Genomic DNA, 25,157 nt, shown 5'->3' with positions numbered 1-25,157 from the left:
CTTTCTCATTCTGTCTCGTCTCTGCCTCATTTTAGTCAGTGATGGATTAACCCTGCATTTCTATGGGATTAATTTTGCGCAGAAGAAGCCTCCATATGGGCTCAATGTTTATTTAGCCTGATCCAAGCACCACTGATCAGAAAAGATGGCTAGAGATATCCATGAGAACAGGCCTTCTTGTGGAATCTCAACTTGAGATTGACTGACTTTCATGTTACAGGGGCTGAAGCCATGATGGAAATCCCGTGGGGACAACCTGCCTCGGTATTTGTGCTTCAGACTCTAGGCAGGAAGCAGAGAAGCTACAGAAACTGTGTGCATTAGAAGGAACAATATAAATATTTGTCCAGAGGTCTTGAGCCTCGGTTTTTGATTTGAAGGGGCTAGCTTAGAGTCAGGTTTGGGAGGCAGTGGTTCAATTTTAGGGCACAGATCTATTTCAGATTTTGTGTAGAATTTGGGGGCTGATATAGGGGCAAAATTTGAGTTAGTTGATTCCTCTGAACTGCTTGCCTGCCTCATGCTTTGGTGTGGGAAAGGGGATGTATTTTACAGAAAAATGTGATACAAAGCAGAGTGTCTGGAAGGCAATAAATGGCATCGCTGTTTAGGTGGAAAGCATTCTGTCAATATTGTGTTGAGAGCAATTTAATTAACTTTTAGTAGACAGCGGTCAGCCACAGCCTTTGTCTCAACAAGACATATAGATCTGTGTGATAGAAAGAACAATGTTGGCACTCTTGGAAAATTCTCAGAACAAGAGTATTTGCTCTTATTCACAAAAATAAACTGCTAGAGAACCAAGTCCATCTGAGGCAGGGAAATACTACATGTAAGAAATCCCCTCTCCGTCTGTCACCAGAAGATCTTCTATCTGCTAATTCAGCCAATCTAAAATACTCCCCAAAAGTCCTTTCTCCTTTTGATAGAACTACGGATTCTTTCCCCTTGGGACAGCTCTAGACAAATCCGGATTGGGAAGGGATTAAGCAGATGAGACTCTTATGTCTGCCCAGACTTGACTCTAGCTGTGTCTCTGGTGTATTCTGTTTACAGATCTGAGTCACCATAGTAGCTTAAAGAAAAATGTTTTGTTTTCCAACCAAGCCAAGAGGGAATGAAGGAAAATCAGGCCACAGCCCCATTTGAACGGAGAAAGCTCCAAGTGCTGTTTGAACTGGGGTTCACTTCCAATGGCCTCATAGGATTCCTCGCATGTGGTGCTTTGGTCCCCTTGCACCAGGCCCAGTGTGGCACAGATGCCAGCTAGCATCCCCAGTCAATATTCCTCTCTCCCTCTTTCTCCACTTGTTTCTTCCTTCCAGTATTTTCTGTCACATTCCTCTGTGGGCTTCTGTTGTCTCCTGCTCCACTATTCCCTGAAGACAGCATATTTCTCAAGACTGGATAGGCCTGAGGTGGCTTTACGAGTCTGGGAAGCATATGCTCCTGTGGGGCTCAGTTCAGGTGAGGAAAGAGGAGAGTGGATGGGCGAACTGTAGATCTGCATGCATCAGCTGTTTCCATGTGTAGGCTCTACAAGACCAGGATGAGACAGTGAATGGGTGTCACATGGAAGTTGCCACTTGGAAGCTTAGTGTGAGGAGGTGGTGAAGTTGAGGGTGACGTCCGTCAGGCTTAATGGGTCCTCAGGTGACGGAGGAGCCTGATTCTGGATACACAAGTTCTTTGGTAATGGGGACATATTGTTACCTGGGGGACTGGGATTTGCAGCCCTGGGTTCGCCTCCTTCTCCTTCCTCCGCCACCGCTGCTCTGCCTCAGTATTGAGTTGTTGGGCTGGATCTCAAAGTGGTGCGCACCTTGGTGAACCAGGTGGCGTCATGCTGAACCGGCTGAATGACTGGTGACTGACCAACGGTGAGTGACTGTCACATGGAAGTTGCCACTTGCAAGCTTAGTGTGAGGAGGCTCTTGCAGAGTTGCTGGCAGTACTGTGTAATATAGACCAGGCCTCAGCTCCTGATCTGAAGCAGCCCTTGCTATTCAGGTGCTGAGCCACTGTACCTGACAAATCTGTCAAAACAACAGTATTCTGACTTGCAGTTGCAGTTGCATTATCCCATTACAGACAAAGAAATGTCACAAAGGTGAGAATTGAACCTTGTTCTCTTTAGTCAACAAGTGAAATCCGAGGAGGGCTGGCAAGTGTCCAGAACGGCCTGCTTATCTCCACATTACTCACTGTCGCACTTCTCAGTGGTCATGCACCCCCACGAAATTATGGTCAGACACGCTGGCCTTCTATAATACCATCCTCTTTCATACAGAGGATTTCGAAAGAATTTATCTGACAATGTGGTTTTTCATTAGAAACTGCCTATCTGTTGAAATTTTTCTGCAGGAACCAGCCCATTCTGACAGTAAAGTTCCCTTGGTTTTGACTACAAAAAGAGAGACCTACTCCATATTAGCCACCTGATCGGCCACTTACCTGATATGTAGTAGATCCTGGCTCAAGTCCATGTGCTGCATGATTCGGACGAAGGCTCAGGCCATCCTACAGATTAGGGTGAATCTCTATGTGTTGTTTTTTTTAAATGGAAAGGTCTCAATTTTAACCCAACAGGGGTGTTAAGGAAATTAATCTCAGGGTTTTGTGGGACAGGAAAAACCAGTTCCTATTCAATTTTGCTTTTTATACAGTGTCTCACTGGGGTATTCTTAGGCATCACAGAGCAACCATACAACCAGAGGACTATCAGACATCATGCTGATCTTTTAGAGAAGATTGTGCCAAAGGGAACCTTGCAAATATGGTCTACTTCAGCCTGATGGAAAGTGGGCAGATTGGAGATCCTTGAAGTAGCAGACAGTATCCCTTTAAAAGCACTTAAGCTAGGCCAACAGAAGGTTTTAGATTGGCAGGACTCTCCTCCTTCTGTCATCTGGAGGGAAGACAGGCTCCCAGCTGATAACAAAGCTCTCCCACCCACTATAATTAGGAAGATAAAAGCACATAGAACAGAGGTTTAATTGGAGCAGCCGTGAAAAGAATGCTTATGCTGAAGGTTTCTTAGATAGATTTCCAGCCACTTTTCTGAGTCTGAAGAAACTCAAAATGTAGAATTTATGCTCCACAGACAGATTTTCTCTGGGTCTTTTGATGTGGTGGGAGAGGAACGGATCCCTAAGGATAAGGTGGCTGCCACTGTTCCGAGTGCATCTCCCTCCTGGGCAGCTTTAAAAGACTTGGGGTTCTCTTCTTGTGTGGACACATGTCCGTTGTTTTATAAGAACTCCCCTAGTGGTTGGTCTTTGAGACTTATTGCTCTCCTTGCTCACAGGCTCAGCAGAGATGAATGGTGACTGCTATTGCTGTGGCTGCTGTTATGGCAGTGAGGGCTCAGGCTGCTGCAATAACCCCATGGTATAGGCTCCCCAGAGGCTGCCAGTCTGGTGCCCTCTCTAAATTAGGACTGGTGCCTTACTCGCCAACCCAATCTTGAGAGGGTTCAGAGGAGGCCACTCGGATGGTCAGAGGCCTGCAGGCAAGGCCCTACGAGGAGAGACTGGGGAAACTGGACCTTTTCAGCCTCCGCAAGAGAAGGTTGAGAGGCGACCTGGTGGCTGCCTATAAGTTCATGAGGGGAGGGCAGCAGGGAATCGGAGATGCTGTATGTACTAGGGCACCCCTGGATTAACTAGGAACAATGGCCACAAATTGACAGAGAACAGACTTAGGTTGGACGTTAGAAAGAACTTCTTTATGATAAGGGTTGCCAGAATCTGGAATGGGCTTTCAAGGGAGGTGGTGCTCTCTCCTGCCTTGGGGGTCTTGAAGAGGAGACTGGACAAGCACCTACCTGGGGTCATTTGACCCCAGTGCTTTTTCCTGCCCAGGACAGGGAGTCAGACTCGGTGATCTACTGAGGTCCCTTCCAACTCTAACATCTATGAACCCCTAGACATGCTACTTGCCTGCCCTGTAATGAGAAGAGTTGCCTGTTGGTCGTAGAGGGGTCCAATTAGTTTGGAACTCACTGGCCCCTATACATGTATGGGGAGCCTGCTCTGACATGCTGCACTTCCAGGAGGTAGGAGCAGATTCAATTAATCGAGGCTGCTGGAGCATGGTAATTATTGCAGACTCCAGCATCACAAGTATCAGTGTCCATACATACAAAAATGGTGGTGGGACTCTTTAAACTAAAGCTCGTTCAAGTTTTAGTTCAAAGCACCCCGCTGCCATTTCTCAGTGCAGGGACGCTGACACACGAGACACTCCAGGCGCTTCTAATTAGCATGGCTCTTGGAGCTACACTAACTAAAGCAACTCCCCAGCCCCCTCAAAGCACATTTATAAATTCCCAGTCATGCCAAATGCTGAATATTTCATCAGATGGGCTAGACACGTCTTTTAAGATGCTTTTTAGTTTCTTTAAGGAGAGACTGCTAAGTCCCTCATAGGATCAAGTCTCTGCTAAGAGATGCTTATTTTCTGGACTTTGTCATTTCAGTCTCTGCCCAAGCCAGCGACTGCACGTGAGTCACCATGGCAACCAAGCAGCCCCCACCTTTGATGAAGAAGCACAGCCAGACGGACCTAGTGAGCCGACTGAAGACACGGAAGATCTTAGGAGTTGGAGGGGAAGATGATGATGGGGAGGTTCATAGGTCAAAGGTAAGGACTGCCAGAGGAGACTGTGGTAATATAGCACCTTTGCAGGTGTACAGAGAAGGGACTAGCTGGCCCTAAGGGAGAAATAATGAGGGCCATATTTTTGGCAGCTCTGCAGCAAGGAGAAAGGTGATCAAAAACACTTAAAAATGGTTACCGCCTTGATGTCCATGGAGAGCATGAGAATTTGGGAGCTTGCACCTCCTTCTTTAGGGCCTGCACAAAGAGGAAAAACTGGTTCCATGTCTGGTCTGTGAAATGAACAAGTGCATTTGAAAGTTACATTATAACTGAGCCTCTTGAGTCTTAATGTTTTCACATGCTGGAGCAAGAAAAAGACATGCACAACTCGCCCATTTATGAATTCAGTTTTTCTGGGTTAAATATTTGTAGGGGTGTCGTGATAAACAGATGCTCACAGGACATCTACCCCTGAGGGTTAGAAACAAAGAGATGCTCTACATTTGAATTCTCTGGTGCTGTGAAGGCTTAATGGCAGGTCAGCAGTCACTGGAGAGAGATGTCACTGCAGAAGAATAGCCAATAAATGTGAGAAATAACTGGATAAGTAGTGGCATGAATCTGAGTTGACAGCTCTTCTTTTTTTCTGTCTGAGGTACAAATAAATGGCTTGTGGGGAAGAGATCTACAGATTTCAATACTCCCCAACCTTTGTGGAAGTTCAGACCCTGATCTGAGCAAATATCTTGGGCCTGTCTCTAGGATGAGCCAAACCAACACCCTGTATCTGAATGTAATGTCAGAGGTTCGGGCCCCTCTCTAGATGATGAAAATAGGTTTCTAAGAAAGACTGGCTTGGATAATGGGGCTGGTTTTCTGCCTGAGGAAAGGACTAAGCAATGAGGTGCACAGTCACCTCTCCAAGGGCCTGGTTTTTCCTAAGTGTAATATAATATCTAACATCTTGATCAGTGAAGCAATTCAGAACAGGATGAGCAAGAAAGATAGCTGGGGAAGGCAGGAAAGAAAGAAGCAACAGGAGTGTATGGAGAGGTAGATGGAAACTAGGAGACAGTATGCTCATTGGAAGAGACTAATAAGGGGGAAATGGGGAGGGAAAAATTTTGTGGGGAGAGACAGAGGGTTGATTAGAAATTAGGGTTGAAGTTCTCAAATCCTAGTATCTGCTTTATATAGGATTTTGAACAGCCCATCAACCCTAGGACCATAAAGTGTTTCCTGTGCTGCAATTTCTGGAGCTCATGAATTACTGAAAGTGGCTCTGGGGAAAAAAAAAGAAACAGGGCACGCACATGTATGTATGTGTTTCTGTTACCACTTGACTCTCTCTCTTTTGTCCTTTGGTTCAGAGGCATGAGCTTTTGTAGGCAACAGCTATGATGAAGTATAGTGTCTAACAAAGCTGGCTGTTGTCTATGATGGAGATGCTGCTGGTTGGTGGAGCCTCTTTCCCAATCTTGTAACCTTTGTGACTTTCAATGGAGGTGGAAATGGTGCTGGGCAGTGGAACGTGCCAGTGCCTCTCTGACAGTGGCTGCCTGGAAGCAGAATAGGTATGCTCCAGGGAGCAAAGGAGGTGCAAATGTAGTCTGGGTCAGCTGTTGTGACCTGCATGGGATGTGCCAGGTTCATGTTCCTTTCAGAGGGCCAGGAGCACTTCATCCATATCAGGTGTAGGTTGGTGGTTTCCCTGGATGAGAAGATTCACAGATTGGAAGCATGGGTATCCATGCTGCGTTGCATCTGGGATCAGGAAGATTATTTGGACAAGAGTTCAGAAAGGCTGGTACTGGAGGGGCCAAAGAGCAATGCGGAAAAGTGGCAGCATATGACTACTCGAAGAAGGGAGGTCTCTAGAACTGAAGAGGAGAGGACTAAAGTCAGCAATTGCTTTCAAGCAGTCTGGTGGAACTGCTGAGGCAGAGGAGAAGACATCTGCAGGCATGAGGCAGAGGAGGCAGCAGCCTAGAGAGCAGGAAGTGCAAGGCTCCAAGGACAGGGGCTCCAGGACCACTGCACAAAGAAAGAAGAGAATAGTAGTATTGGTTAGTGACTCCCCTCTGCAGGGGACAGAAGCACCAGTTTGTTGTCCAGATCTGGGGGCCTGGGAGATGTGCTGCATGCCTGCAGCCCAAATTCAGGACACCACAGAAAGTCTGCCAAAGTTCATCCGTCCTTTGGACCACTACCCCTTTCTGTTTGTCTATGTAGGTGCCAATGATGCATCCAGGAAAATACTGATCATATCAGAGGTGACCATGAGGCTCCTGGCAGAAGGATTAAGGAGCTTTGAGCACAAGTGGTGTTCTCATCGTCATTGATCTTTCCTGTGGAAGGCAGGGGTCAAGGCAGAGACCATAGTATCCTGGAAGTGAATGCACGGCTGAGATGGTGGTGTCAGTGTTAAGACTTCGGCTTCTTTGACAATGGGTGAATGTTCTTGGGAGGAAGACTGCTATCGAGAGAGGATCCATCTGACAAGAGCAGGGAAGAGTATCTTTGGGTGTCATCTGGCCAACCTAGTCGGGAGGGATTTTAAACTAGGTTCCATGAGGGATGTTGATCAAACCCCCCTAGCAACAGTGCACCCAGTGCACTGTTATGCAAAAAAGTAGCATAAAAAGAAAGGGAGGAGGTCAAGTGCAAAATACATCTGATGCATGTATACAAATATGAGCAGTATGGGGAATAAACAATATGAGTAGTTCTTTTCCCAAGCTACCGCCTAGGAAAAGAACTACAACTTGTCATCACAGAGACTTGGCGGGACAGCTCTTATAACTGGAATGTGAGCATGGAGGGTTGCACTCTGTTTCAGAAGGACAGGGTTGGGAGAAAAGATGGTGGTATTGCCTTGTACATCAAAAACACATAGATTTGTTCCCTGGTTCAGATGGAAGAAGATAGCAAAGCAAAATACATTTGGATGAAGATGAGAGGTGAAAGACGCTGCACTGGTGTAATGGTGGGGATTCATTATAGGCCGCCTAATCAAGGAGAGGAAGTGGATGAGGTACTTCTCAAGCAGGTGACAAATCTTTCCAAGAGCTATGAGATGGTACTGACGGGACTCCAGTTTTCCAGACATTTGCTGGAAGAACAATGTAGTTGTACATAATGTCAAACCAGTTCCTAACTTGTGTGGAGGAAAACTTTCTCTTCAAGGAAGTGGAAGATACAACTATCTTTGATCTTGTCCTGACCAACAGGGAAGAGCTGTTGGAGGATATGAAGTTGATGGGTAACTTGGGAGGAAGTGATCACAATACACAAGAATTCTAGATCCTGAGACACGGAAAACATGTGAGGTCAGTAAAATTAGGACGCTAGACTTCAAAAAGGCATACTTTATCCGACTCAAAGGCATAGCATCATGGGAGGATAGACTGAAGGGTAAAGGCACCCAGGAAGGCTAGGAGCTAGGAGCTTCTAAAGAGCACAGTATTGAAAGCCCAACATAACTGTCCTGAGACCATGCAAATGTATGTAGGGAACAGGAGAAAAACAATGGAAGTGTGGGGCCATTGCTTAACAACTCAGGACAGCTGGCTACTGACACTTGGGAGAAAACTGAACTCCTGAATGACTACTTTGCTTTGGTATTTAACTGGACTAAGGGGAAAATCATGCTAGATAAGGTTCAGAATGGGCATGGTGGGAATGACTGTCTTCCTACCATTGATGTTGAGCTGGTGCATGATCAGTTAGAAAAATTAGATATTTATAAGTTAACGGGACTGGATAAACTTCATCCAAGAGTGCTGGAGAAGCTGGCCAAAGTCATTGCAGGACCTCTGGTGAAACTCTTCCAAAACTCATGGCACTTCAGGGGAGGTCCCTGAAAACGGCCAATTTTCCCATCTTCAAGAAGGGGAGGAGAGAGGACCTGGGAACTATAGGCCAATTAGCATAACTTCTATCCCAGGGAAAATCCTGGAAAAAATTATCAAAGAGTCTATGTGCAATATGCTTGTAGAAGGTAGGATTCTGAATGACAGCCAGCATGGCTTCATCCCAGGCAGGTCTTGTCTTACCAGTCTATGACCAGGTAACTCACCACCTGGATAAGAGAGAGGAGGTCAGCATTGTATACCTAGACTTCCAAAAGGTCTTTGATCTGCCATCTCATGATGTTCTCATGGGAAAATTGGAGGATTGTGGGCTTAACTGCTCGACAGTTAGGTGGATAGGAATCTGGCTGTGGAGTAGGATCTAATGAGTGGATCTGTGTCGTCCTGGCGAGAAGTGGCCAGTTGTGTCCCTCAGGGGTCTGTGCTTGGTCCAGTGCTTTTCCAGACCTTTATCAATGATTTGGTTGTGGGGGTAAAGAGCTCACTGGCCAAGTTTGCAGATGACACCAAGTTATGGGGGAGCATGATCATGCTTGGAAAATAGGCTGCAGATACAGGCAGACCTAGACAGGCTGGCAAGTTGGGCAGATCAGAACCAGATGAAGTTCAAAATTGAGAAGTGTAAAGTGCTCCACCTGGGGATGAACAATCTCCAACATACGTACAATCTTGATGGCACCAAACTGACTAGCACCATACTAAAAGGGACCTAGGGGTAATAATAGACCATAGTATGAACATGAGCTGTCAGTGCAATGCTGTAGCCAGCAAGGCAAACAGTACTCTGGCATGCATCAACCAATACATCTCAAGCAAAACTAAGGAAGTGATTCTCCCACTTTACTTAGCATTGGTGAGGCCACAGCTGGAGCATTCTGGGTGCTGCACTTCAACAAGGATGTGGAAAAGCTTGAGAGAATCCAGAGAAGAGCCACCTGTATGATTTAGAGACTTGCAAGGCAAGCCACATAAGGAAAGGCTGAGGGACTCAGGCCTCTTCAGCCTAAAAAAGAGAAGTCTGAGAGGGGGCTTGGTAGCTGCTGACCACTATATCAGGGGAAGATATCAAGGGCTCAGTGAACAGCTGTTCACCAGGGCACCCTTCGGGAAAACCAGATGTAATGGACACAAACTCTTGGGAGACCGTTTCAGGCTTAACTCTAGGAAAAGTTCTTCATAGCTAGGGTGTCCAAACTGTGGAATAAACTCCCTCCAGAGATGGTGCAATCTCCTACCTTAGAAATCTTCAAGAGGAGACTGGATGGTCACTTCTCTGGGGTCACCTGACCCCAGTTGTTTTTCCAGCCTAATGCAGGGGGACTGGACCTGATGATCTTGCGAGGTCCCTTCCAGCCCCCAACAATCTATGAAACACAAAAAGAATGGCAAGAGACCAATGTGATTGCACAAGGCATTTTAAAAATTGCTCAAATGCAAAAGGAAAGCACACAGGCAATGGAAAAATTGGCAGGTCATCAAGGAAGCATATCAGGAAATAGCAAGAACATGCAAGACAAAATCAGGAAGGCAAAAGTAAAGAATTGGATGCACCTGGCAAAGAGGTTAAGGACAACAAGAAGAGGTTATGTAAGTATGTTGACCAGAAAAGAAGGACCAAGGAATCTGTGGGTCCTCTGGTAACAAGCCAGAGAGAACTCCTAACTGAAGAGAGAAAGAATGCAGAACTACTCAACAGCTGCTTTGCCTCAGTCTTCACAAAAAAAAAAAAAAAAGCTGCTAGGCACTAAATAGAAATTATCTGGGAAAGGAAGGGGGCAAGCTGAGGGAGCAGATAACAAAAGAGATGGTGAGAGAGCTTTTGTTGAGTCTGAATGAATTCAAGTCATCAGGACTAAGTGAGTTTCATCCCAGGGTTCTGAAGGAACTGACCGAGGAGATCTCTGAGCCCTTAGCAATGAACTTCATGACATTTTGGGAGGTGGGCTAGGTTCCAGAGGACTGGAAAAGTGCCAATGCAGTGCTCTTTAAAAAAAAGCAAAAAGAAGGACCCAGGGAACTACAGACTGGTTAGCCTCATCTCAGTACCTGGAAAGTTACTAGATCATATCCTATGGAATGCTGTTTGCAAGCATACAGTCAGCATGCATTTATGCCAAATGAACCTGATCTCCTTCTTTGACAAAATAACTACTTGGATGGATGAAGGGATTGGTGTGGATGTAATGTATCTGAATTCAGCAGGCCTTTTGACAAGGTTCCATACAACCTTCTCATAAACAAATTGGAGAAATGTAGGTTGGCTAAAACTACTACAAGGTGGATAGATAACTGGCGCAATAGCCACGTGCAAAGGGTAATTATTAATGGGTCTATGTCAGAATGGCAGGAGGTTTCAACTGGAATCTCACAGGGATCTGTCCTGGGCCTGGTGCTGTTCAACATGTTTATTAATAATTTGGATGCTGACATAAAAGGCTTCTTGACCAAGTTTGCAGATGACATGAAACTGGGAAGGACTGAAAACACTCTGGAGGATGTGAGTGCAATTCAGACAAATCTTGACAGTTTGGGAAGTTGGGCTAGAACTAACAGGATGAAGTTCAGTGCAGACTATGAAAAACATGGATACAAAATGGGGGACACCTGACTGAATGGGAGCACTATGGAAGAGGGCTTGGGAACCTTGGTAGGTCACAGACTCGATATGAGTCTGCAGTGTGATGCAGCCACACAAAAGACAAATGCAGTTTTGGGCTGCATCTATAGAAGCATTAGGTGCAAGTTGCGGGAGGTGCTAGTGCCTCTCTCAGCACTGGTTAGGCTTCATCTGGAGTAGTGTGTGCAGTTCTGGACTCCACATTTTAAAAAGGACATGGAGAAGTTAGAGAGGGTCCAGGGGTGGGCACCAAAGATAATTAGGGACCTGGAAGGCAAGTCATAGGAAGAGAGCCTGCAGGAGCTAGGCATGTTCAACTTGTGGAAAATGGGACATGATAGCAGTCTTCAAATACTTAAAGAGCTGCCCTAAAGCAGGGGGAAAGCACCTTTTCTTTCTTGCTGCACAGAGGAGGACGTGGAACAATGGCTTGAAGTTGCTGCAGAGTAGATTTAGACTGGGTATCAGGAAAAACTTCTTCACCGTTAGAATAGTGAAGCAGTGGAATAGACTGCCAGGGGAAGTTGTGGGCTCTCCATCGCTGGAGATTGTCAAAAAGAGGTTGGACGGCCACTGGTTGGGAATGATTTAGGCATAGCTATGCCCATTTTCTACCTTGTGTATTTCCCATGCTTCTGGGCTTTGGTTGCTTTTCCCCACCCCCCTCTGCTATATGTATCCCAGAGGCATTGGGTGTTGGTTACACATAAGTCTGGGGACTTCAATTGGGGTATGGTGATTCTCCTGGTAGGAGCAAAGCCAAGGTTCCTGGCTAGAGGGTCTTCTCCCTCTCTCGGGGTCTTACTAGTCATCATATATGATGTCAGGAAGGAATTCTGGCCAGATTGGTATGGACTGTAGGGGGTCTTGCCTTCCTCTGTATCAAGGGATGTGGCCCTCTACCCAGGACTTCTTGAGAGTATGTTGACAACATTTATAGAAGAAGGATGTTGGCTGCCATGGTTTTCCTGCTTTACCTGTGGCAGGTTAGGGTCCTAGGTCTATGTTGTGTCACGGTTGAGGGCAGTCATATGTAGAGTTTTTAGATTATGGTTGTATGGAATAGTTTGAATAGGGATGATCCTGCATCAGGTGGGGGGGATGGACTAGATCAGCATTTCTCAACCTATGGGTTGTGCCCCAAAAGTTGGTCACAAGAATATATGAAGTGGCTGAGAGCAAACTTTAAAAAATGGATTCTCCTTTGAAGGAGAAAAATGTGGGCAACCGTAGCTTTTCCCTTGAAGGCTGGCAGAGTTCCAGCCTACAAGGGGCTGCTTGGGGCCCCCCGTGCCCTACACACACCCTGTCCTGCCCCACACACCCATCCCCTGCACACATAGGGGTGGAGGGAAGCTGGGGCCTGGGGGTGGGGACAGCAGGTTGGGAGTGAGGTGGCTGTCAATGTTTACAGATGGGTCCTGGTACAAAGAAGGTTGAGAACCACTGGACTAGATGACCTCTGGAGGTCCTATCCAGCCCTACTTCTTTGTGATTTCTATAACACTTATGCCTCTCTGAACCAGCTAGTCTCTAAGGTACCACTCTACCCTGCCTTCTGTGTAATCTAGCTAATGATCTGCCGTTCCTCCTCTGGTGCATCCAGCTCTTTAGGAAGCCTTTTGCAACTGAGAAGCAGCCACATCTGCTGTGTGATCCAGTAGAATGACAGTAGTGGGTGGAATTGCCAGGCCTGTGGGGGTGGACGGTCCTGGAGTTTCAAGCTGGTATTCTCACCTCATCAGAGATATTACTTTTTTTAATTTGGGTATGTATGCGAGTCTGTGGGTGGTTTACATTTCTTTTGAGAACACAGACAGATACACATCTCTCTCACACACACACAAAAACACACACACAGAGTGCTGCATCCCTCTTTTCCTCTTTGTCTGTTTGTCTTTGTCACCTTTCAGCCTGTTGCATGCATACTGACACATAGGCATGCAAATTGCTTATACAGAGATTCAGAAGCAGTTCTCTGACTGCATATGAGTAATGACAGGTGCTCCTCACAGGGCATCAGAAACACCGGGCAGTGTAAGACTCTGAATAATAGTGACAGACAGGTGTTTGGAGGAAGGCATCACTGAACTCAGTCCTCAGTTATGTTGGGCCCAAGCTGAGTGTGGAAGGAGGTGGCTCTGAGACACATTCCCTAAGTCCAGAGCCATACAGGAGCTGAATCTGCTCTAACTTCTCTCATGGGCTGTTGCAGGAATGAAGTTCATTCCTAGGACTTATAACATTGGCTCAGAGACAGCTCACTTCAATCTCACCTCACCTTTCATCCCATATTCTCCCTACCTTGGAGTGCCCTCTATATGGGGAGGTGGGCCAAAGGATTACTTCCAAGTTGCCTCTTTTGGGGCATGTGTCATTAAAGGATCATCTGGAGTGACATCTGGCGCATAGTGTCAGGTGCTAGAGATGGACAAGGCAGACAGTGACAGGCCTGTCTCTTACAAATGGATTATTGGTCACTTCTTAACACTATCCAGAACATTTTATCTAAATGAATTAAAAAATGTTGGAGCTAGGATGGTCCAGGAAGGATGTCTGGTTGACTCTTTTTTCCCAGTCTGGACTTCCCTAGCTGAGGCTTGTTACTGTGACAGAGAAACATAATCACATTGTCCAGGCGCTCACAATTCAATCCCTTCACAAATTGACTCTTCTGTTTTTAAGGCTGAAAACAGACCTCAATTTTAAATTGAGTCTGATTGGCCCTGGCTTTGACTCCCACCAAAACAGGGTGGTCCTTTACACACAAAGCTTGAATGGCAATAAATTCAAACTAGCCATGATTTTCCTGGGTAAAAAGGGTTCTTAGAATGGGACAATGGGTTTATAAATCTGTAGGATCCCACCTCCCCTCCACCCCCACCCCCCAAAAAAAAGGCTTTGTCCCTGAAGAAATTCAGTATCTGTTTTTTAACAGGTTTGAACTGAATTCAGACCCTGCCATCCCAAAACCAGACAGACATTCTAGTTCTGCAAGTTTAATTTAATCACTGTGCCTAAGACTTGTGGCAGGGGAGGAAATGGACATTTGGCAACACTTGAAAGAAGGTGATGTATCATATTTGGGGGGAAACCTGCACAGGAAAAGATCCCTTGGAAAATGGGTAATTACAACAAGTATTTCGTGTCTGCTTGTATGTGGGCCAGAGAGATGTAATCCACATTGTCTGGAGTTCTAAACATAACTCTGTATGTAAAATTAAAAGCTAGTTGATCCTGTGCATTGACTAGCGGTTGCAATGCCTGAACTGCTGGGGTTTTTTTTCCAAATATGCGCACTTGCATGTGTGCACATACACACGCATACTTCTGTCCCTGAAGGCTTTTCACGACAGATTAAAGCAGTAGTTTCAGTGTGCTACATCGAGTTATCCTAGTGTTTTAGGGTTGGCCAGGAACTGCATTTAAATGAATGAATATGAACTCGGTCTTTAAATTGTTAAACTACTGGAGGAGTTTTATTATCAGGACATCCATTAAATGTCCTCTGAGCTGATCTTTTATGGCCATGACACTTCCAGTCACTTCACTCACCATGTTCTAATGTAAGTACTCTGGGAATTGGTGTAATGATTTACCAGGCATTTAGAGTCTGTGTTTCATTGGGTTGCAAACAGGTGTGTGAAGCCCATTTCAGCAAAACAGCAGCTCTAGCAAATGTGTGGGCTCATTCTGGCCCCTGTATTACATGCTCCTCAAGGTCACCTGAACCAACACTTGGTTTCATTTCATCCTCGAGAACTGAGAAAGAGGAATTTGCCTAAACACAGCTAGCTGTAAGTAGCTTTTGAGGCCTAGTACAACTCCCACCCTTTTCTTAGTCAGGAAATGACACAGACTGGAATGCAAAGACTCCTTTCCTCCCCAGCTGACAATGCTGGCTGAAGATAAGCAGGAAGCTCCTTTGGTCTCCTATTGTCATTTGCTTAGTAAAGATTTCTCTTTGCTCTGGCATTGTGCCTCCTTGGATGCTCTGCATGTTTATTTGGAAGTCTTCTCTGTTGTAGGCTGCCTTTAGTCTCTGCCCTTGGTTCCCTGTCTGTAATCACCAGCTGTCTTCATCCTGTTCATGCTAGCCCCTTCCTTGGTGCTTTGGGGTCCCTTGTAATTCACTAACCTGTTTTCTTAATTTACTTTTCTTCAAGTTCTTTGAAACTGGCGCAAAGGATTCTTGGCTGCATCTGGGGATATGGCTTTCTACATGACACCTTGACATAGAAACCGGGGAGTAAGACAGAGGCCCTTTGGCAACTGTGCAGGCAGAGGTAACTGCTATTCTGCAGTAGCTTTTCTTTCCCTATGATGACATATTTAGCAGGATTCCCAGATTCATGGGAATCTGACAGGCTATCCCACAAGTGCTTCTGCTATGGCCTCAAAGTTGCAACCTCTGAGCTGTCAGCTGTGCACATTAGTGCTCACGACACCACAGCCCCTTCTGCACTAGCAAAGCTGCCTTCTAGCTTGGGAGATGCAGACAGAAGGTTACTTTAGTGGCATTACCTCTAGCTGGTACTGTGAGGTTCTGAGAGAGGAATAATGCCCTTGGTCCTGTATGCCCTTTTTTAAAACATTGTTCAACCAGAGCTAGCCACAAAATCTGGAATTTCCGTTCTTTAACAAATTCTGAAAGAAAATGCTCCATTTCAAAATAAAAGCACAATTTTGGAAATTTCCTGAGGAAGGGAAGAGCTGAATAAGATAGCTGGGAGGAGTTACAGATCCCTAGCAGGAACCCAGACAGATGTAGTTAGCCGTGTTCATTTGAAGTAAGTCAGAAGGCATGGTAGATATGCATCTTTAGGTATAGTACTTTAGGTCTGATACTTCGGAGCTTGGGTTGAGTCCCAGGATCGAGGGTCTGCTGTTTGATTGGTGGAGCCCGCCCACCAATCCAGAGGCAACACAAGGGAAGCAATGCCCTGCCCTTTTCCAAAGGGAGGGGGCAAAGAGCAGCTGGACCTGAATCGGAACTGCACAGATCCAGAGAACTTCGGGGTGGAGCCCCTGAAGAGTACAAAAGGGGAGCGTGCTCAGCAGGCTAGGGAGAGATGATGAGGGATGGGGAGGAGATCCAGAGACAGCCATCCTCAGGACCCTGCTTGAGCTTCAGCTGTGTGCAAATCGGCGCATGGGGATCAGGCTCTAGGAGCTGCTCAAGGCAGCTTGAGCCTGCGAACCCAGCAAGCGGCTGGGCAGTCAATGTGCAGATCAGCACATGGAGAGCTGGCCCTGGGAGCAGCTCGAGGCTGCTTGGGCCTCAGTCGGTGCGCAGTTCGACGCATGGAGAACTGCCTTGGAAGCAGTTCATGGCTGCTCATGTTGGCCCTGGCCCTAGACCAGGTTACCAGAGCCCCACAGTGTGGCTCCACTTTTAACTAAAAGAGCCCTGGTGCCCAGAGCAGGGCCTGGGAAAGGGGAGATCCCCCCCGCCCCCAAAAGGAGTTGGAGCCTGCAAGGGCTTGGCTCCCATGGGAGAGAGCCCTGGGTGCCCAGTGCAGGGCACCAGGCCATCGAGCGGCGCCAAAGGCACTGCTGGGGAGAGGCTCTTGTGGGATCAGCCACCAGGGCATGAGCCTTGATTTCTCTAGAGAGGAAGCGTATGTTGCTAGGGAAGCAGGCCCCACAGGGTAGGCTGATATGGGTGAGGAGGGTCTGCCATCTCCACCCTCCATTGCGGGAGGGGCGTGCCCACATCCCAGGGCCCTAAAGGAGAGGGGTTTCAGGGAAACCCCTCGGGGAGGTGCTGAATGCACTCCCTATTTTGAGGTTGTTGTGTTAAGGGCTGTATAGCTAGGGGTATTCTTTAAGGGGGTTTATATGGTTTATGTGTTTTAATGTCTCTGTGTATTTGTGTTGTTATTTGTGAAGGTTTAAAGAAATATTATGGTTAAGTTACTTGGGTTATATAGGTTACTATCCCTATGTGTTAATTGTGTTGTATAGGTTGTAAGTTATTTGGTTCATATTTGGTGTATGTGAATTGTGGAATATTATATATAGTATTATATCTTAAGCCTTGTAAATATTCTATGTTTTTATATTAAGCGTCTGTATTTATTCTTGTAATAAATTGTACCCGGGCTACATACAGACAGTCAAAAAACCCAAGGCTGAATCGATTCAGTCTTTGCAGGTTAGTTTAAGCTGCACAGATTAAATTGGAACAGAAGCAAACGAATTCAGGAAATGAAGCCATATGCCTGCAGTGGCTCAAGCCAGAAGCTGTGGGGTGCTAGAGTATGGTTCTCTGGCTGTGTTTGCTTCCTCTTCCTGCTGCCCATGAGGTCTCTGGGAATTGCAGTCCAGAATCACAAAAGCAGGACTCTGCAGGGTTGTTCATCACTTCTTCTTCCTGCTTCCAGGTGCCTCTGGGATTTGTAGTCCACAGTTGCAGCCAACAGTAAGTTTTAGTGAGGGAAAGAGGGTTTAACCCCCATCCCTGGCCCCAGACCCCAGCCAGGATTTGCCTGAGGGAGGCAGTGTGTGTGTGTGTGTGTGTGTGTGTGTGTCCGTGTCCCCACCATGTAGACTGGGCTGCATCCCCAGCCAGGCTCCTCCCCAACCCCCGCCTTCCCTTATCAGCCAGCCCTTGTTGCTCCAGCTGGGGGGAGGGGTACAGGTAGGTGTGCAGCCCTGCTCTCTGGAGCACACAGACCAGTCCAGAGCTGCAAAATGCTGGGGGACTCTGATTTAACTTGGACCAGGAAGGGGTCTACCTAAATAAGATTATATAGAAAGCATAAGCTTTTGTGAATCCAAGTTTACTTCATCAGATGCTGTGATAGGATGCTGAAAAAGCAGAGTATAAGAGGGAGAGAGAAATTACAATATAAAAGACAAGGGCAGGAGAAACCAGAAAGCCTTGGAGTGCCAAGCTTCAGCACAGTATCCATGACATGGAAACAGTGGAGCCAAGGAGTCCTAACCCTGTGGTGATCTATAGCAGAGTGACCCAGGAGCCACAGATGCTGGAAGCCCAGGCAGGTGAACTGACAGGGAGCTGTGTACTGAGCTGTGTTAGAAGCTTATTACAACCAGAGAGCTTCCAAAAAACACATTGGTTTTGATGAATCTGCATGTTTCTATGAAAGTCTTTTTCGTGGGCAATTCTTGACCTGCTTGTAGCCTCTGCGTAGCTAAGAGGCCTGACTAGCCTTTTTTCCCAGTGCTCCTTTCCCACTCATGGATACCCTGGTTTCTTGACCTCCCGATTGTTCTGCAGCTGCTAATTGTGTAGAGCTATTCTTCTGCATCAGGAATGCTGCACAGAGAGAACCGATATTGCACTTCATTTCACTGACAGGCAAAAGGGGCCCAGGTAAGGGAATGCTGTTAGAGGTGCTGGGAATCAAATAACCTTTGGCATGTCCTCAAGGAGAACTGAATAATCTTAATGAGATTTAAGAGCCTTGCTGCCTCCCTCCCTCCCTCCTCACACTCATAGAGCTGGATATCTGTTTTCTCCTCAGGTTGCCGGATCCTACCTGAAGGGCTTGGGGACAGATCTGCTGTTGTACTTTACATATCCTTATTTGATTTTTTTTTTTTTTTCCCCCCCCCCCCCAGATCAGCCAAGTCCTGGGTAATGAAATAAAATTTGCTGTGCGGGAACCTATTGGACTCAGGTAAGCTTTTATGTCTGATCTCAGAGCTCTGGCTCTTGGCATAGGCATGCCAGGACGGGGAAGGGGGTACCAGCTCTAACACTGCTGGCCATCTCCCATGTGCAGCCTTGCTTTCTCCTTAATGTGACTAGTTCTAGCAAAGGTGTAGTGAGATCAATGACTTCCTGGGGTGGGATGGGGGGAAGGGGAGGGAGGGCTACAAGAGTGAGTTGTGGAGGGATGGGGGGCAAGGGGAGGGAGGGCATAATTAGGAAGTCTTAGTCTTACCTTTCCAGGCTACTACAGCCACTGCTGCTCCTCTAGCAGCATCTGCTCCAGCAGGAGCAACCCCATAGTTGGGCATCCTGGGAGCCAACCCTGGTGCAAGGCTGCATCTACCATAGCAAAGGCTCCTGAGAAGTGATTCTGGCACTTCCCTGCCCATAGTCAGTGCCCGGGACTGGTGCACCACTTGTCCTGTCCTAGTTACACTACTGAATCACATCGGGGCATGTGTCTGGGGCTCTTTGGCAACGCCTTATGTCAGGTAACCCAATTTGTTTCTTTCTTCTGCTACAAACTTCCTGTGCTCCCTCTCACCAGCAGCCTCTTCTGCGCCTTTTTATGTGCTCTACAGGACATAAGCCCATGTGACATATTACATTCACTGTACTGGCAATGTCAGAATATACCTGTATGTGATAACTCTGATGGAGGGGTGCTTCATTCATATTGTCTGGGTTATATTGGGGATGCCTTATTTGCAATTGGTAGTTTGTGTAACCAGTGACATTTGGGTAGGTGAGATGGAGTACTGCACCTCTGTAGTATGCACAGCAGGTATCTCACCTGTGTGGTGATGGCTGCTCACCTGTATGAGGTCCCTGCTCTTTGATGTGCTTACATACTGTATGGTGGGTGATAGCATTGGAACTGTGCACTGGCTGTCACTCATCTATGATATATGTGGTGAGGGTTTACCTTTGTGAAGACCATGTGGAAGAGCCCTACTTGTCTTGAGGACCGGAGCCCCTGCATTCATGAAATGTCATCTGGAACCTTATGCAGGTCTGCTGCAGGTCTCTGAGCACTTTGACTTGTTGTAGAGCCACTACTGAAAGAGTGATTCATATGGGATGAGGAAGCAAAGATCTCCAGAGCTGGCTTTGGACCTGTGCATCCTGCCACAGTGTAGTCTTGTGTGCTGCTAGGGAGCCCGCAGGTGTGGAAGGGATGAGTTGTGAGTTTGCAATCCATGAGTCCCATGATGCACTGGGACATCTGCTATAGCTTGGCTTGGTTACTGATTTAGCTTGGATGTATCTGATGATAGGCAGTCCTCGGGGGCATGGGCTCTGAACTGTGAATACACCTGCTGGTCCTATTTTTCCTGAGCTATGAGGACTGTTTACTGATTCTGGACTGTTCCCATTCTCTTAAAGTGGATGGGAATGTGTTCTTCTGGGATGCCCAGCTTTTGCTGGCCACTGAATCAACCGCCATGACTACCAGCAAGCCTGGGAGTATAGCTGTAAAGAAACAACGTGAATGTACTATTCCCTAGGCCATTGGCCTGCCTATAGTTACTTTCAAAGGATATTTGCTCCCCCTTAAGTCATTGGGAAACCCGCTGATTTCAGCAATGCACTGTCTGGCTGCAAATATCCGGTGGCATCATAGATGGTCAGAGTTTTCCTTGTGAGAGGTTCTGAAGGTTAGTCATTTCGCCTTGACTGTTTTATGACTGGCTATGAAATCCCTTGGTTTTTGTCTTTATTTCACGAGAGCTTCTCTTACTTGAGGACAGTAGAAGCTGTATCCACCATCTCATCCCACTTAAGCATAAAGAAAAGATCACAAGCCATCTCCCCTCCTCCCTCTCATCCTGGGTAGGGGTGTTGCTTTGGAAGAGGTATGGACCACAGCATTTGGGCAGGTGGAAAGGTAACGGTTTGAAGATCTCAGGGCCTCTGATGTGTGTTTCTTTCTGTGCAGGGTCTGGCAGTTTGTCTCTGCCATCATATTTTCGGGGGTTGCCATCATGGTAAGTGAGAGATCCCGTCCCTGACAGAGCTGAACATTTGGCTGCCAGAGGGCAGTGGTGACATAGCATGCAGGATTCAGTTATCACCTCCCTCCTTCTTTAACAGCCACTGCCACTTTCTCTTGCTGGTATTTGCTGGCCTTGGTCCTCTGCAGTGAGTTTTTATCAGCAATTTTCCTGACAGGTTGTTCCTAACAGGAAAGTCCCATTCTCCTTTACAAGTTGACAAAACTACACGTGGCACCTCTGTCCCTCAGTCACTGAGGAGAGGCTTTAAGCAAACAGCTGACATCCTATGATATTAGTTGTCCAGCACTCCTTTTCCTCGTAAATGCCCGATTTTACAGTGTGCGCCCCTTTGCCCCAGGCAGAGCTTCTGCTGTTCTACTTTTCATTGTCCCCAAGTGACCCAACTCATGCAGAGCCACTGAGATTCTCTCTCTTGCTTCTCTTAGGCTTTCACTTTCCCCGATCAGCTCTACGATGCCATCTTTGAGGAGGAATCAGTCAACAGCAAGACTCCCATCCGGCTGTATGGAGGAGCCCTTCTCAGTGAGTAATGCTCTGGGACTGTGCTTCAAGACTCACTCAGCAGCTCCTCTGTAGCTCCCAAGGACGCTAGACTCAATTTTACATATCTGAGTTAAGAATCTGAGTGGGAAAATTCTGCACTATACATAACTGTAGATCTAGGCAGAGCAGAATTGGGCAACTTCGGAATAACTGACACATCAGCAGATCTTTGAAAAAAGGCTAATCTCCCTTAGCTCTGGGATCAAGAAGAAATCTGCCTCCCTCCCCGTTCCCATCCCAATATGTACTGCACAGTGCAAAGAGAGAAGATTGTAGATTGTATGCTGCCTTTTTAGCATCCGACATTGGCTACTGCAAGTTGGTCAGATCCACTGCAGTTGGAGAAGCAGGGGGTGGAGAGTGGGGATTGTTATTTGGGCATGTGGTCCTGAACCTGAACATCAAGACCATGGGGACCCACTGGGTTTATTCAAGTGGAGGCATTCCCTTGTCTCCATGAGGTTGGAAGCACTGAAGGAAGTGAAGCTGTCTGCACCAGCTCCATGCTCTGTGATCTCTGGAATTAGCAGGTGTGAAAAGACTTCAGAACACTAATCGGCAGTTTTGCAGTGCCATATTGGGAGGAGGAGGATGTGGTAGTAGAGCTGGGGGTGAAGGAGTGGGAGGTTTGGGGAGAGTCTAGTGCTGCAGATTTCTTTTTGGAATTAAAACAAACAGAGAAATTCAACAAATATGCAAGAGCTCAGACTCCCAGGGTGCCATGTGTCTCAGGGGGAGAGGAGAAGCCTGCCCTCCTGCTGTTACCCTGGGTGCATTCACACTGGTAACAAATGCAGACACCAAGATTTTCAGTCCAGTGCCTCTCACCAGCTCTTAACCTAGCCAGGCACAAAATCTTGCCTGCAGATTGTTCTTGGAGTCTATAATGCAGAGAGTGGTAGGCTGGAAAAAGGGGATTGCCATTGGGTACAACTGCTCGGTCTTTTCTTCTTTAAACAGCGGCAAAGATCACAGCAAGTGCTGAGCCTGGTGGGCAGCAACATCTGGCATTCTGCTACAGATTAGAAAGCCTATTTTGAGTTTAGGGGCTGTCCAGCTTCTCTCCTGGCCTATAGTAGCATCTGGTGGTGTAAAGTAGAAGTGCAGAAAATCGCCAGCTCTTGAAAGCCCTGGTGTTGTGTTGCAGCTAACATTTTTGTGGCTTTGGATTTCCCTTTTTCTTTTCCTGTTTGCCAATGTAGTCATAACAGGACTCCTCACTCTCTCAGCTATCTAACTTGCCTCTTTGCCCATGATATCTCATAGCTCTTAAAAGAAGTTCTGTTACGTGTTCTCTCTTTTCAGGTATCTCCCTTATTATGTGGAATGCCCTATACACAGCTGAGAAGGTCATTATCCGTTGGACTCTACTTACAGGAGCCTGCTACTTCACAGTACAGTTTCTAGGTAAGTAGCCCTCACTGCAGTGAGGAAGGAGGAAGTGAATGTGTTGGACAATAAGCCTGCGTGAAAAGGCTAGCATTCACTTTGGATTTGGCTGATTCACGGGACAGTGATTTGATTCGGTGGTTCGAATCACTGTCCCAAACTGTTTCAGCTGAATCCCACAGGCCCACCCCCTGCCCATTCTCTCAGCCCGGCAATGGCTGCCCCACCTGCCCCAGCTCCTAGCACTTCAGAAAAAAACAAAAGCCCCTACTCACCAACTGCTGCCCAGCAGGGGGGTGATCCCCACTTCCCCACGCTGCATGGGGGCTCTGCCACGAGCTCCCTGAGCCCTGTCTGCTGCCCCGCTTGCCCCAGCTGTGGCTCTTTAAGAAAAAAACCCCCAACAACCTGCACTCACCCTTTCCTGCCCAGCGGGGTGGCAATCCCCACTGCCCAGCACTATGTGGGGTGGATCTGCATGAGCCCCCAGGAGCCCCAAGGCCACTGCAGGAGCCAGTGAGTCTGGGGAGTTTTTTTTGGTTCTTTCTTTCTTAAAGGGTTGGAGCTGGGGCAGGCAGGGTAGCCATGGTGGGGGTGGGTCAGTGGGAGCAGGGTTGGGGGGCTTATGACAGACCCACCCATGCAGTGGGGAGCAGTGGGGATCGCCCCCCGGCCAGCAGCACCTGGTGACTAGGGGCCTTTTTTTTTCTTAAAAGGGCCAGGAGCTGGGGTGGGTGGGGCAGCCATGAAGGGGGCTGGGGGAGTGGGTGTGTGTTGGTGGGGGGCTGGGGAATCAGACAAGGGATGGGGCCTTGCAGAGGTCCCCTTCCTGCTCCTCCAGCCTCTCCTCCCCTGCCCCTGACTTACCAGCTCCGAGTCCAGCTCCCTGCTGCAGTGACCAGGAACTGCTTGAATCAATTTGGAGAGCTTTGAATCGATTTGGACCTTTTTATTGTTCCCCTGATTTAATTCAGATTTGGAGATTCAGGCACTGAAGTGGGCCAGATCTCCTCCTAATTGAATCACCACCTGAAGCTTTGCACAACCATATTGAAAAAGTGTTATATCCCCTCACCTGCACTTTCCCTTTGAAGGAGAGAAAATGGGGTAAGAGAATGGGTGTTTGTGACAAAGTAATGTTGCATGCACTGATGAGGCATTCAGCAAAGGAAGGTTCCTGGTCTCATTTATGGTAAGCAATGTGTAGGAAAATCACTGAATTTGCTAGATTTATACTAGTGCAATTAAAAGCAGAATTAGGTCTTGGTGTTCTGAATGGGTGTAACTGGGACAGCAAGGAAACTGAAGACATGGAATGCAGCAGAGAAAGAAAAGCCATCTGTTTAATTTGACTGAAACATCTGTAGAGTGACCAACAATAGGGCTAAATGCAGACAGTCAAAAAGCCTGAGGCTGAATTGGTTCAATCTCCATAGGTTAGTTTAAACTGCATAGATTAGAATTATAAACAACTGAACAGACATTCACTATTGATCCTGGAAATGCAGCCACATGCTTGCAGTGGCCCAGACCAGAAGCAGTGGACCTGCTAGAGTACTCCTTACTGTTTGGCTGGAGCAGACAACTTGAGCTAAGGCTAGCCCACCCACCCTGGGGGCGGGGGCTTGTGGAGGAGGTGCAAAGCATCCTGGGATGCTGGCGGACTGTGAGTTGACTTGAATCTGGGGGGTATCCGAGTCAAAGTCAATAAACTGATTTAACCTAAATCCACTGGCAACACGTAGGGGGTGCACATTCACATGGACTCCCTGAACATGGCAGTGCACCCCCTATGAAAAGGCACTGCTGACACTGCCGGCGGTGCCTGAGGTGGTTGCTGCTCACCCCCCCCTTCGCCACTGACACTGCTGGCGGCATCTGCAGGCAGTCCGCAATCACCACTGGCCGCTGCCGACACTGCTAGTGGCGTCTGCAGGTGGTTGCTGAACACCAGTCAGTGCTTGCCACCCCTTCCCCTGCCGCTGACAGTGCAGTGGTTGCCTACGGGAGCTCCCTGCTTGCCGCTATCATGCTCCCACTGCTGACAGCACCACCGCCGTCTGCAGGAGCTTACCATGCCCCGTGGCATTCATGCCAAAATTCGTATTTAGATGTATTTAAATCAGCTGGTCCCGATGATCTCCACCCTAGAGTGCTAAGGGAATTAGCAGAGGTCATTGCTGGTCCCCTGGCACGGCTTTACGAGCACTCGGGGTGCTCTGATGTGGTGCCAGGGGACTGGAAAAGGGCCAATGTGGTTCCCATTTTGAAAAAAGGGAGGAAGGAGGACCCAGGAAAGTATAGGCCAGTTAGTCTTACCTCGATCCTAGGTAAGCTTTTGAGAGAATTATCATGGCGCATGTCCATGAGGGGCCAGCAGGGGAGATTATGCTTAGGGGCAACAAGCACGGGTTCATTAGAGGTGGATCTGT

General features: G+C 47.4%; 1 protein-coding gene across 2 annotated transcripts in view; it reads left to right on the top strand.

Moving 5' to 3' along the window:
* TP53I11 (tumor protein p53 inducible protein 11) overlaps nucleotides 1–25,157 on the top strand; it is a 54,436-nt gene that overhangs the window by 22,496 nt on the left and 6,783 nt on the right. The window contains exons 2-7 of one of the 2 annotated variants that reach the window (XM_019551268.1): nucleotides 2,365–2,532; nucleotides 4,481–4,644; nucleotides 18,682–18,740; nucleotides 20,715–20,763; nucleotides 21,219–21,315; nucleotides 22,642–22,743. In XM_019551268.1, the coding sequence (XP_019406813.1) occupies nucleotides 4,516–4,644; nucleotides 18,682–18,740; nucleotides 20,715–20,763; nucleotides 21,219–21,315; nucleotides 22,642–22,743 (436 nt within the window). In that variant the 5' untranslated portion in view covers nucleotides 2,365–2,532; nucleotides 4,481–4,515. The remainder of the gene's footprint in view (nucleotides 1–2,364; nucleotides 2,533–4,480; nucleotides 4,645–18,681; nucleotides 18,741–20,714; nucleotides 20,764–21,218; nucleotides 21,316–22,641; nucleotides 22,744–25,157) is intronic. The other variant, XM_019551267.1, reaches the window with a different exon arrangement.

The sequence above is a fragment of the Crocodylus porosus genome, unplaced genomic scaffold (genome assembly GCF_001723895.1).
Source record: "Crocodylus porosus isolate Cpor-Errol unplaced genomic scaffold, CroPor_comp1, whole genome shotgun sequence".
Classification (NCBI taxonomy): domain Eukaryota; kingdom Metazoa; phylum Chordata; order Crocodylia; family Crocodylidae; genus Crocodylus; species Crocodylus porosus.
Note: the sequence above shows the minus strand (reverse complement) of the source record. Positions and strands in the feature narration are given on the sequence as shown.